Below are 13,786 nucleotides of genomic sequence, written 5' to 3'. Positions count from 1 at the left end.
GTACTTTTATTTGCCTTCCCTCCTTCCAGCTAACATTAATCTAAAATGTTGCTGGAATGTCTGGTTTGGTTTCTGCTTCCTTTTCCTTGCACTAGTGAGGAAGGCTTCTGCTCTGGTTGGAGAGGAGGGTAGGATATTTGGTTCTGGGAGGATATTTGTCTATTATTTAACTCTGACAGGATCCCTTCAGAGTGAGAAAAGTGTACCTTAAGGCACTGTACTTCATAATTTGGGTATCTGACAGCTGACTAAAAACTTTAAGTATCAGAATGTTTTGGGGTTTTTTTTATTCCAGATTTTTACTGAAATGGATTCTAGATACTGTCATGATATCATGCTGAATTTCTTACTGCTTTCTTTCAAGATTTTTTATAGAAAAATACCTACATTTGATGAGGAAAGTCAAACTGTTGTATTTCTGTGAGTGCAGATGATTGAAAGCAGTAGACTAATATAAGATGGCACTAATATACAGGGAAACATCCTATCTAAGAAGTAATAACACTTGTTTTTCTGTCTGTGTTTGAGCTATTTGCTCAATTTCCAATGGCTCAAGCACAGGATCATTAATGTAATCTGCTCTAAAAATTATTAATGTGGGAGAGGAAGAACTAATTGGCCGCTGTGTTGAACAGAATAGTGTCCTTGGAGAATCTCTCCAGTTATTCTGATTTCGTATTCTAATCAAATAGAATACAGGCATCTTGTTGGAATATTGGGATTTTGATGCTCTTTCCCCTGTCTGAACTGCTACTTTTCTGATAGCCTTCAAGGATGCTGTGTGTTTGCTGAACTCTCAATTCTCTTCAGGTGTTTTTAGTTGATCAGAATGTGTGTGGAAATACAATTGTTGCAAGAGATTTGATTTCACTTGAGAATTCAGCTTTAGTTTATAAAGTTTTTTCACTTTTGGAAAAAAACAGCTAAGTTCTTATATTGGACAAAGTCCATTATTTGGTTAATATGCAAGAACAACTCCTTTTCTCTGTGAGAAGTGTTAATTTCTTGGTGAAACTCCAAGTTCAGGCATGAGCCTTGGAGGTGTATGGCTATATCCTTGTCAATATGAAAACAAAATCAGGAGATTGAACAAGAAGTCACTCAAATTGTCATTTAGAGGGAAATATGCATTTAAATTGAGTTTTTGTCACAAATGGTAGAACCCAAATCTTTATAGCTTTGAATTCTGTTCTACATTAAGCTCAGTTCATGATTCTTTGGCATGCTAAGGGTGTAGTTTTGAGCAAGAAGTTCCCTTGTGCCTCCTGTTGCTGAGGTAGGATGTAATGTTTTAGTAATTGGCTGGGATTGGAAGATCCAATCACAGAGATGAGACGAAACAAAGTATGAGGCTATCAAAGATGTCTTCTGTGTTGGATTAAACAATAGCTGAGGCTTGAGCTTTTGTACAGAAGCTTTTGCCTTTGTGTATGGTTTATGGGTATTCTGTGATGGTGTCCTTTTCCCCAGTACCTCTTCAAGCTGATTATTTGAACTTCTGCTGGTAATCTCCTCAGCCTTTTCCTGTTTGTAGTTGGCAGAATGTTTGAAGTCGCTGTTCTCAAATGAAGATATTTCTTTTGACTTTTTTTTTTTCATCTTCATAATAGTCTACTAATCACTTGTTGGTTAGTTGAGTTTGTTTTTTTCTTTTCTTCCCTCAGGCATTTTGGGCTACGTTTTGCTGAAAAATCAGAAAACCAAGCAGTAAAACTGAAAGAAGCATGAGCCACTCTCTCTTTGAAAGGAATATTCAGTTTTCAGGGTATTCTGTGTTCTTTATGCCTCTGGCATTAATACAAAGCAATGCTTTCTGTTATAATCTTTGAGTGAGCTCCTCTTCAGGGGTAATTAGTAAACAGTGGGTTTAAGTAGGACCATCTGGGGCAGATGGGTATTGCTTTGCATTTATTTTTAAATCATGAGCCACAGGCTTGCAGTCATGGACTGTGGCTGGGAACAGGAGGGATTAACAGGAGCATCTGGCGTTGCTGGCAGGTGAAGGGGAAAGTTCAGGCAACTTTGGCAGAATTATCAAATCTGTCTGTGGAGAGCAGAAATATTTAAATAGGTAGAGAGATATAACCATTCCCTCTCTGAAGGAGGGAAAACATGTGGTTTTAGTAGAAGTCATGAGAATCTTTTTTAATATGCATTGATTTTAATATGCAGTGGTTTTGGTGAAGATGATAAACTCCATGCAGGTTCCCCTGGGTGAATTTTGTGAAAACTGGGCCTAAGAATTTTTTGCTGTAACTTTTAATTTTGCTCAATATTCATCACCTGCCATATGTGGTTCAATTTGTGTGTTGAATCAAGAGATGTAGCTCCATTGGAAAGAAGTTCATGAGAAGCTGTGAAGACAGTGGGATATCTGGGGGGAAAAGAAGATGGAAAGAATTTAGAGTAAGTCCCTCAAGATGGATCTTGATTATCGTAAATCCTAGCCAGTTTTTAAAGCAAACTTCTTGCAAACTCTTAACTTCTTTGTTACATTTTTCATTTTTCTTTTGTTTTCTCATTTTTGCCTGGAATTTTTGAGACAGTCTAGCTGCTTATAATTTAAAAAACCCTAACTTTCTAAAGTGCTGTTTTCTATATCTTTTTTAGCATGCCCTGAAATAAAAAATATATCTATATTTTACTGTATAAATACTATAGTTTGCAGCATAAACATTTTATTAAGGAGTATTGCTTAATTGCCAAGGTGTTGTTTGTTTGATGTTGGTCCTAGTAGATAGTAGTAGTATTTGTTTATTTATTTTTCTTGATTGAAACTTCATTGTAAGGCTAAGGGGGAGGAGCCATCTAAATCTTACTAATATATAAGTTCTTCTGCTGTTAAGCAATATTTTAGTAAATACTTTCCCTCTGCTAATATGTGTAATTTGGCTCCACTATCCAAATACTTTAAATATGATAAAACTATAATCTAAACAGAATAATTAATTAATTGCATTTTTGTTTTACTCTCTACTGTAAAAGGAGTAGGTACCAGAATATTTATCAGTCATAGTTATTTTTGTCACATTGTGTGGCCTTGTTTAATTTGTGTCTTTAACACAAGATTGGCAGTTCTTGGGTTTAAACAGCTATGCAAATGCAACCAACAACTTTGAAAACAGTCTGGTCTTTCTCTGAAATGCAGCACATTGCTAGGGAAGATCATCCTTTTGTTGCACGGCAGATAGTATTTGTGTTTAGTGATGTTTAGGAAAATACTTATGTTGATGGATAGAACCTAATTTCTCTACCTCCCCTGCTGTGATTTCCATGGTGGCAAAAGTGATTATCCTGCTTCAGTTTAACTGTCCAGTTTTTTATTTCAATGCTTTTAACCTGACATATTTAGTAGCAACGTTGTTTCCTACCAGTCTGAGTTAATATTCTTAAACTGAAGGCTACTTATTCTTCTTTCAATGGTGTGTGAGTTTTGGTTTGTTGTTGTGGGTTTTTTGTTGTTGTTTTATTTTTTTCAATTACAAGAGGCCATGGCATGCAAATAGATGAGCATGAAGGAAGATTAACATGTGTTGCTTTAACATCTTGTAAGTCAGTTTTCTGTGTTGACTGGTTCCTATTTAGGTTGAGCCTGTTGCCTTGAACTACGTGAAATAGACATTTCAAGGCAAAAAGAAAAAAGGAATTTTCAAACTTATCTTTTTGCTTCCTTCTAGCCTAGAAATGACTCAGTTGCTGAAGTATGTCAGTTCAGAAGTGATATCTTCACTCCATTCAGAGGAGTTAACCTTGAATGTGCTTACAAACATTCCAGACCCCCTTGGCAGGTGTCTGTTCAGTTGAACAGGCCATAATGACTATCCTTGCACATCTCCAGTGCTCAGTAAATCCAAAGAGGACAAAGAATCTTTAATTGTGGGATTTCAGCTTGCTTTAGTTAATTTTTTTTAATGACAAAGCAATCTTCCTGAAGACCTAAAAATGTGGCATTTCATTTTACCCCTTTTGAATGTGGTGCAGTATCACACATGAAAGTATTTGTGTTTGCTCTCACTGAAGTTTATTCTGAGAAAGATGGAACTCAGAGTTGCACCTTTGAATTGTAATTGGATGCATTTTAAGATGAACACTTAGTATTATTTCTTATATTGCAGATGGCTGGAATCCATCTTCTCATCCGTATAAGAAGTTGGAATATGGGAAGTGGGAATTGTTCATTCCACCTGAAGATGGCCGTTCTCCTGTGCCCCATGGGTCAAAGCTAAAGGTGTTTGTTCTAGACTTACTCTAACTCTTTTAACCTTTCTTACTCATTTACTGTCCATTTTGTTTTCTTCTAAGTAACTTTATCATCTTAAAATTGTTCTAAGAAGCAGAATCAGTTTATCTAGTTGCGCAAAGTGACCTAGAGGAGTGAACCATTAAGCGTCATAGAGATTTTGGGAACAGGCATATGTGGCTGAAATGTAGTTGTACAGTATTGCACCATGTTATAAGAGGAAAACAGTTTACAAATTGATAATCTGAAAAAGAAGAATGAAGTAATGTATAGGTAAAATTTTTCTGTATTTGATGCAACTACCTCGTATTAAGATCCTATTAAAATCTCAATACCTTGGTAATTTTTGAAATACTTTTAACCATGACTTTTCAGGTGATTTTTTTTTTTTGTTGCTTTAATGGAGCATGCAGATTTGTAAGCTTCTACTTAACCTTTAGGAATTCAGAGTATTGACTGGAAAGCTTAAGTAGGTGAAAGTGAACACAGTTGTATTTCATGAGCATCCATGAGCTTAAAATACTTCCTTCCAGAAATTAATAGAAAATTTCTTTGAGCTGTCAAATGCCACAGTTGTATGCTTAGTGCAAATACACTAATGACAACGAACTCACAACAGAGTTGACGATTTCTAGTTGAATATTGATTTAAATCAGAGATGTGCTTTGTTTCCCTCAGAGCTTGAGTTGCAGAGATACTGGGTGCTAATAGAGGGCAGTAATAAGTAGTAAAGGAAAGAAATGTACTGAAATTACCTATAGACTAGGAAAATTAAGAACCTGGGAGCGTTTGTATAATACTACTGCATTTTCAGAGCTCCCATCAACAGAACTAAAATACTGAAAAAAAATTTCTCATTTTTCTGCTGAAAATCTGCTTAGGCAAACAAGAAATCTGTTAAAACAAAGATATGTATAAAAATGCTCTGGAAATGCTTACTCAGTGTGTGTGCTTATCTCTATGCTTTTTGTTATGGCTTATGAAATAATCCCAGTAATAAATAAGGATAAATTGAAGTTTAGGAATAATCATTCAAGGACAAGAAAGCTGTTTTTATTTTACAGAGCAGGAAAGAAAATATTTGTCTGCAACTCAGAAATGCAGTGATTATGCAGCAAGGTATGAGAGTCCAGAATGGTTATTTAATATTTTCCATGGTTTTGAGATGCAAGTAGGTTAGATTTTTTGATTGTTGCTGAATTTACCTTCTCTGTTCTATCAACAAAACTCTTGACTTACCTACTGTAGAATAGTCTGTGCTTTTTGTAAAGATTAGATTATGATGAGTGTTAATAATTATTAACACAGTAGCAAAAAAAGCATAGAATCTTAAATGCTTTTGGAGCAACATGATTTTTTTTTTTCTTAGATAATCACTGGTCATATCTCCTGATTTTGAAGTAAAGTCTTGATAGTATTTTCTTCCTGTTTAGCATTTTGTTTGAAATAGAAACTCCATAAAGCAAGGATTGCATTATACATAATTTGTTTAGTATGTGGAATTGCTATGGATTGCAGTTGGTACTGATGTACTTGCAAGATGAATTGCTGTACTTCTGTAGTTCCTCTGAGTTTTCTGAAAAGCCAAAAGATACCCACTGGCAGAGTAGAATGTGAATTTTCATTTTTATGCTTTTTCTATCCTGTCACTTTAATTATGCTTTCCATGGTCAGTTTTAGACAAAGTTACGTGCTGTCACTGACACTCAAAATACATTATTGTCCAACAGGCTTTTGAAGCAGGACTGCCTGTCTGCATGTGAAACAAATTTTCTTTGGAGTATATTCCTTTAAAATAGTACCAAATATTTAGAAACTTGGTTCATGAGTGTATATAGTCGTAACTGATGGCTCCATCGTAACTGATGTAGCTTTGCTAATAATCTTTCATGACACTTTTTGTTCCATGGTGCCTTCAGGACTGAATCCAGCACTTCACAATGTGTACTTGTGATATAGTCAGATGATGGGACTAACAGAAAAAACCTAAAAAGTCTCCAGTTAAGGTAGTTCAAAAATGGTTTATCACAAAAGCTTTTGGAGTATTCACATGGTGGGCATGCTCATGCTGCAGCTAATCTTATCCTCTCCCATTCTGCTAATGGGTGCAGAAAGCTTCTGCTTTTCTGTAAGATCTTCTTGAGCTACATAGTTCAAATGTTTATAATTATTCATAAATGTCTGTATTTTTGTGTAAGAGCACAGTTTTGCTTTTCTTTGTTCATGGGGAAGCTGAGAAAATTGATTGTTTGCAGAAAGAAATTGCTATGCAGATTGCAGAGGTAATGTTGAAATACACAGACACTGGTGTCTGCACTAAACTAGGCAACAGACATCTTTCTAGTAATGAAAGTATTACCCATTTTTCTTTACTAAAAAAGCCTGAGGGAATCACAGCTTTAAAAGTTTCTTTTACCAGTATGATTCTTAAATACTAAAGTTAAAATAGTCAACTTCAGACATTATTGTGGTGATTAATCTGTTAGGGAAAGAAATGTCTCCTCCAGAAGGTGTTTTTCTTTAGCTTCTGTCTACTCTGTTTTGATCTTCAGCTCCACACAGGCGAATGCCAAGTTCTGAAATGGTAACAAGGTCATTTCTTTTAAATAAGTAATCTCTAAGCCAGAATGGGAAATGGATGGAGTGTAGTCGGTGACACTAATTTAGATCAGGTCACAAAATATTTTTGTGGGAAAATAAATGAGGAGCAGAGGTCAAACGTTTGCCTGCTTTCAATAGTAGCAGGCTGTCTACTGTAGCTCTTCAGGCAGACTTCTCATAAGTAAATATAAACATTGCAGAAAATGAGTAATTAAAAAACCTGCTGTAAATCTTCTGACACTTTTCAGTGTGAAGAGATGGATGCTTATGATAGTTGAGCGACTCCCTTGTGAATTTTGACATCCATCTTCAAAATAAGGTTACCTGCTAGAAAAGGGTATCTTTTTTTCTTTCTCTCGTGGATAAATTGGGAGCTTAGACTGAGTTAAGTGAACAAATATTGTTGCTATTATGGTAGGGTAGTGCTGGCTTTTAAGCTTCTGACAGATGTCACAAGTGAGCACAGATTTAAACCCAAAACCAAACATTATCTTTTAATAAAAGAAGCCTTTTTACCTCTCATTATTTCTAATGAGGTAGCTTGAAAGATGTTTTCCTTAAACATCAGCATGTTTGTCATTCTGCAGTGGTAGCAGTTGGGGTGCAAGTAAGTGCTTGCCTTTTTTTGGTGAAAAATGACTGGGTTTTTTTCCTTCAGTTTTGTATTCTTAATTAACTTTTTACAGGACATAGCAAGCTTTTAAAAAATATCATGGATAAACTTTTATAACAAATCTTATTGTGTGTGGTCGTATTAATGCAGGAATTTAATCAGTGTTACATGTTGTCCTTTTACGGTTTATTTCTAAATTATTTTTACAAGTATGTAAATGTACCTGTAAATTAAGTTTTCAATTGTAGTTGGCAAGATCCTGATTTTGAAATAGTGTCAGTGGGGTTTAGGGATACTATTGGTAAAAATTGAGATTTTAGTATCTGCACTGGGGAACTTGCTTAATATTATTTACAGGAATGCCAAAGAGCAACAAAGAAAATGGAAAACAATTGACAAATTGAATCCTTTAAGAATTTAAACCTAGTTAAAAATAATTTCCAAATTCATGGTCAAATTCTGAAATATTTTCACACAGCTAAATAAGAAAAAATGGCAAGATCAGTACTTGAAAAATATTGGCAATTATGATAGAGCTGCCTGCTGCCCTGTAACATTAACTAGGAAAAGAATCTGTGTAGCAGAACCACTAAAATTTCTTTTGTGAGCTGGAGAGGATATATTATAATAGAAGTGATTGTTCAATTTTCTAATAATGACAATAGATATGTGATTTATGGAATTATTTCCAGAACAATAATTTTTTAGTCTAATAAACTCATCTGACACTTCAGCTAACAATGTGCTGGGTAGGTGCACAACTCTATATATGCAACTAAATATCACTTGAATATTCATGAAATGTAGTTAGTGTATTTTTCCTGGAAACAACACCTCAGGAAGTGGTGGAAACTTTTTTAAAAACTCTGCATTCCATTATTTGTTAAGTCTGTATCCTTTTCTTCTTCACACATCTGTGTGTGTGTATATATTCTATGTATTTAAATGGTGACATTTATAGTTTTTTGAGGGAGTATCTTGTACTGTAATGAGGTGATTAGATTTGGTAACTTGTGCACTTGTTAACACAATATTTTTCTACTGATACTCTTGCATGTTTGAGTGGTTTCAGTGATTGCTGAACAGGAGTTGTAGGTGCCAAGGCCAGCACAAGATTGAGGCAGGCATGAACAACACAGTTCTTTCATCAGTTTGTACAAAATGCTTTAAAAGATCACTGTGATTGGTTTTAATAGTTTTCCAGTCCAAATGCATTGCCCTTTTTAATACCGAAGTGTGCAAAGGAAAGAACTACATTGAGTCAGAACATTAACAGTTTATTAATCGTTACTGAAAGTACCTGAAGGACATTTGTATTCATGAGGTGCTGGGTAGAGGAAAGCTAGTTGTGAAGAATAGTTCTAAAACTTAATCCTTACAGTTTTACCACTCTATCCTATGCCACAGAGCATGCAGATCTACTTCCTAGTAGATCTGCATGCTCTGTGTTAAACTTGTGCACCTTGAAAAGGAATCAAATATGGTGAGCAGGTAGGTTAATCTGTGTCAGGGGACTACTGCTAGTAAAATTCATCAAGTGTAATTGCTGTCACCAATGAAATAGATGGTGTTGCAGCTGACCCTACTGATCAGGAGGTGCAGCAGCAGTGCCAGACTGGTGTGGAGTTCAGGTCTCATGCACTTCAAGCAGTCTGCAGTCAAAAACGTGTTTATAATGAGAATGTGAAATCTCAGGAAATCTATTGGTAATGGCAGGCTGGTGGCTAGGATTCTAGGGACAGAAATGTTAGAGATGTGGTGGAGGTTCAGGGTTGTAAGATGTAAATAGAAACAAGAATACCTGGTTGCAAGGGACCTCAAGGATCCTCTGGTCCAGTCATTCTTGAGAAAAGCATGGCCTGGTCACGATGGCCCAGCACCCCACCACCCTTATGTGTCCAATGCTGGAGAATCCAACACCTTCCTAGGGAAATTGTTGTCATTATGAGATAGGTTATGTGCAGTCAGATGGCTTTTACAAAGGGAGTCTTGGGTACCCTGAGCAGAGGTACTAAACTTGATTTCAGTGGAAACCTTCCTGAAGAAATGTTTGCTATTTCCTTACATGTACATATAGAAACACTTCTGATTATTCTGATTTTTACCTTAGCCTGGGGGAAGAGGGAACATCCTTGCTCAGTCTGCCAAGTTCTGTATCACTTGAATGTCATGTCTTAAATAGTCAGTAGGATATTAAAAAAAAAAAAAAAAAACCAAAAAACAATCATCAAGTTTGCAAATTTGAACAGTGAATGAAACAAGTGTTCTTCAGCATCATGGTACATACCCTATGTGGAAGAAGAAACACACTTGTATTCCTGGGATTTTGAAGTTACTAAACAGGACTTAAGCCATGTACCATATGCATTTCTGGGTGTAAGTGATGCTGACGGGAAGTAGAACATTAATTCTGTGGCAGTACCTTTCATGTTTCACTGTGTGATTGTGAGCCATGACCCTTCAGCAAGTTATTGTAGACTTCTTTGGGTTACAGATGAGGTTTGCCAGCAGGAAGAGTTATCTCATTGGGAGGTAAATGGTCTCTTGGCATTGCATGTTTGGGTTTAGTAAACAATGTGCAACTCCTCATGGACTCACAGGAGAAGTTGTAGCACCAATGAGCCATTGTAGTGCAGTGGACTGTAGTTCTTTGGAGCCTTTGTTGCAGACTGAGTTCAATTCTTTAGAATATTTTCTTGTTCAGTTATTTTGGCAGGCTTCGTTCTCCTGTGACTTGAAGATTGCATAATTCTCTGGTAGGGGAATTTAAAAATACTCTAAGATATTTTGCTTTTAGTTTATCCATGCAGAAGACTAATTGTTTCAATTACTATTAGATGTACATTTAAGCAAAATGTAATTTTTATTTTTCCTTGAGGAAAAGAGGGAGACATCTTAAAGAAGAAGAGGTCTTAAAACAGAATTTGAGAGTCCCTATTAAGAATATATAAGCATGGCTGTGATTCCCATGGGAATTGTTGTTGTTTGGAGGATAGGATCACTTTCTAGGGAAAGCTCCTGACATTCTCTGCAGTGTGGCACAGCCACCCAATTGCAAGGTGCATTCTGCAGCAGTTGTCCTTGATACAAATGCTTTGTAGTTGAGGATAAGTAATACTTAATGCTTGTGTGCCCATATTATATACTTCATCAGCTTCTTTTCTACTTGACATGGCTTGAAACAACTGTAAGAAGTTACACTTACTGTATGTGTAATGTGCTTTATTATTATGGTTGCTTTTCAAACCATGCTGTTGAACCCCAAGGCTCTTAACTAAGAGACTAGCAGAATACATACAACAATGCTTCTATATTATGCATACAAATTTTTATAGTCTTTAAGCTTCATTACTGTTCTTATAGTAACTTGTTTCTGATTAAGTCATAGGGAGGGAAAATATTTTTTTCAACTGTATGTTTTACAGATTCCAGTTTTCCTTTGATTTATTATTTTTGTAAAGGTTTTTAAAATCAGGATTCTAGACTGAAAGAAAAGTTTTAATGCTTTCCCTCAGCACAGATGCGTATTTTCCCTTTGTGAAAATAAACTGGCTGTCCCTCATACCTAATAATGCTGCCCCTGTGTGGGTAACAGCTATAAATCCATGTACTTGGATGATTAAGTGAAGCATTTTCTATACACTTGACTGTTAAAATCAATTGGGAGCATTTCTGTGTGATGTTGCTTTAATTTTTAACACCTCTCTGAAGGTTTCCTGGATTTTGACAGGTTGATTTTCCTATGGTATTTTTTATCTGCATAGATACTTTATAATACTAGGCTACTGGCTCTATATTTTGAATTACTTTTTTATTCAAATAGATAATACAGTATTTTTTGTATTTTTTGTTACTACTAGTTTTTCTTAGTTTTCTAAGAGAAGCACAAAAGCAGAAAAGGGAGCAAAAGCTTTTCTTTTTAACCTGATCTAGTAAACTAGTTAAAGATATTCAGAAGTTGTGCAATGCAATTGAAATACTTAAATCACAAATGGAGTTGCATCTCCCTCTTTTGGAAAATCAAGGCATAACTTCATGACTTGGCTTAGAATATAGGCTTTTGCCTCTTTTATGTCTTGATTGTATTTTAGTCTTACTTTATGTTCTTTCCTTGAGGGAGAAGGGAAGGGGAAAAAAGGGGTAATTGTGAACAAATATTTAATATCCATACGTTTAGATTGCAATAGCTGATGTCATGATATATTTACAAAGCAAATAAATCTCTCCTCAATGATTTTTGAATGGCACAGATTTGTCTGCAGAAATTTGTTAAGCATGTAACCATCTAAAAAGTACTATTATGTCTGAAAACTAAGGAATATTTTTTCAATATTTGATATTAATGCTTGTCTCTTTAGCAGAAAACTATTTTTTTTCAGAAAATAGTTAGGAAAAAAAAGAGCAAACCAGACAACTGGTTTGTATCATTTGACTCAGTTTTGATAGTAATCATAAATTGATCAGGAAAATAAAAGCTTGGGGGAAGGAATAATGTGACCTGTGTTCTATTACCTTTTCTTTCCAGTGTAACCAATTTGCAATTTAGGAGGGAGAACAGCCTGGAAGAAGCAACATGCTGTCCATTCTTTCCAAAATTTCATTTCAAGGTTTATGATCAATTCACTGTAAGGAAATAACTTCAGTCTACCAGCACCTTGACAGATAGACTCGATTTCTTGGTTATTTGGAGCAGTATGAATAGAGTATGGTAAAGTTTTTCAGGGGAAGTTGAGTTCTGGAAAGATCTCCCATTTTCTGTGCTTCTTGCCCCTCCAGTTTGGGTGAAGGTTCATTTGGGAAGGTACTCCTGAGCTGGGGCAGCTGAAGTGTTGAAGAGCTTCTGATTCATCTACTTCTTTGCTGCCTCTCCTGAGCTTTGTTATAGGGCTGTGCAGGAGCAAGAAGAGCAGAAGCTGTGTTTGCTTCTTCATTTCTTGCCTTCTATTTCTGAGGCTATTAAAGATAAAAAATTATCTGGCCTCTAAAAATCTGTCAGGTAAAGTGAGACAATTACGGAATAATGCTCTTTACCATGCTGTTCGATCCCAGATTTTTATCAGGCTTCTGTATTTTTATCTAAAGCTGCTTTAAAGTGAACTTTCAGACAAGAAACTCTAGATTCCACTTCTGGGCTCTGCAGCAGGTTGCACTGTGTTATCAGGAAATGTTCTGCTGTGGTCCTATGCATTAAGAACCAAAGTACTTACAAAGTAATAGCAAAGTACTGCCTCTAGATTCCAGTGCTTCTCTCACAAACCAGTGCTGAGCTGTCGAAAGAGAGGAGTTACTCTCTGTTTTCCTCTGTGTTAGTGAGGGGGTGATGTGATTTTATTTGCTGTTGCAAATGGCCTCAGTTTACACTGCCCACTGGCAAAAGATCATCAGAGCCATGTGTTCTATCCTGGGTGCTAAAATAAAGTCAGGATGGATTCTTTTTGAGGATGAGTAGGACAGGGGTGCACAGGAAGAAGTACTTTCAGCTGATAGATTGCAGCACGGTGGGAGTGGGTCTCTTCTCCCATGTGACAAGTGACAGGACAAAGAGGAAATTTCCTCCAGTTGTGTAGATTGGATATTACGAAAGAATGATCATGCAGGAACAGGGAAGTCATGGAGTTGCCATCCTCAGAAGTTTTCAAGAAAACACATGGATATGGCACTTGGGGACATGGTTTAGTGGTGGGCACAATACTGGGCCGGCTGTGGGACTCCATGGTCTTTTCCAACCTAAACAACTCTATGATCCTGTTTCTGGAGCAACTTGAGGGAGCTAAGAAAAGGATGTACAACTTAAGGAAAAAGAGAATAGTAGGGTTGAATTGTAATAGGATTGGATTGTCTTGAATGCAGGACCTGTTTTTGAAACTCAACAGCATTTATGAAATAAAATCTAAGACCAGGTTTTCTTACAGTAGCAATGTGTCCAAAGTGTATTGGGTCGGATTCTTTTGTATTCTTGTACATTTGTAGTGCTATTTCTTGGTTACCCTATTTATCTACAGCAAAAGTAAAAACGTAAATTTATTTTCTACATTTTATATTATACTAAAAAACTCTTGGTATTCAAGCAGTTGCTTTCCATTTTCATGTACTTTTAGAACAACTGAGGGAGGGAAATACTTTGATGCTAAATTTCTAATAAATTTCATGAATTAGAAAAACCTTGTTATCACAGCATCTAATATAAACGTTCTAGGGAATCTTTAAGAAGTTATCCTGCCCATGTTTTATGTTTTGTATTGAATTTGCTTTTAAGTCAGATGCATGTTATTGAGATGAGATATATTTCCACCTGTATTCCTTTGGCTTTTATATTTGGATAATTTTATGTC

The 13,786-nt window shown here is 35.8% G+C and overlaps 1 protein-coding gene across 1 annotated transcript in view; it reads left to right on the top strand.

The window, feature by feature from the left end:
• The window catches only part of GBE1 (1,4-alpha-glucan branching enzyme 1), a 138,487-nt gene that overhangs the window by 36,591 nt on the left and 88,110 nt on the right, over positions 1-13,786 (top strand). The window contains exon 3 of the mRNA XM_053970837.1: positions 4,116-4,228. Coding sequence (XP_053826812.1) covers positions 4,116-4,228 — 113 coding nt within the window. The remainder of the gene's footprint in view (positions 1-4,115; positions 4,229-13,786) is intronic.

The sequence above is a fragment of the Vidua macroura genome, chromosome 2, assembly GCF_024509145.1.
Source record: "Vidua macroura isolate BioBank_ID:100142 chromosome 2, ASM2450914v1, whole genome shotgun sequence".
Lineage (NCBI taxonomy): Eukaryota > Metazoa > Chordata > Aves > Passeriformes > Viduidae > Vidua > Vidua macroura.
This window is presented reverse-complemented; position numbering and strand designations above follow the sequence as displayed.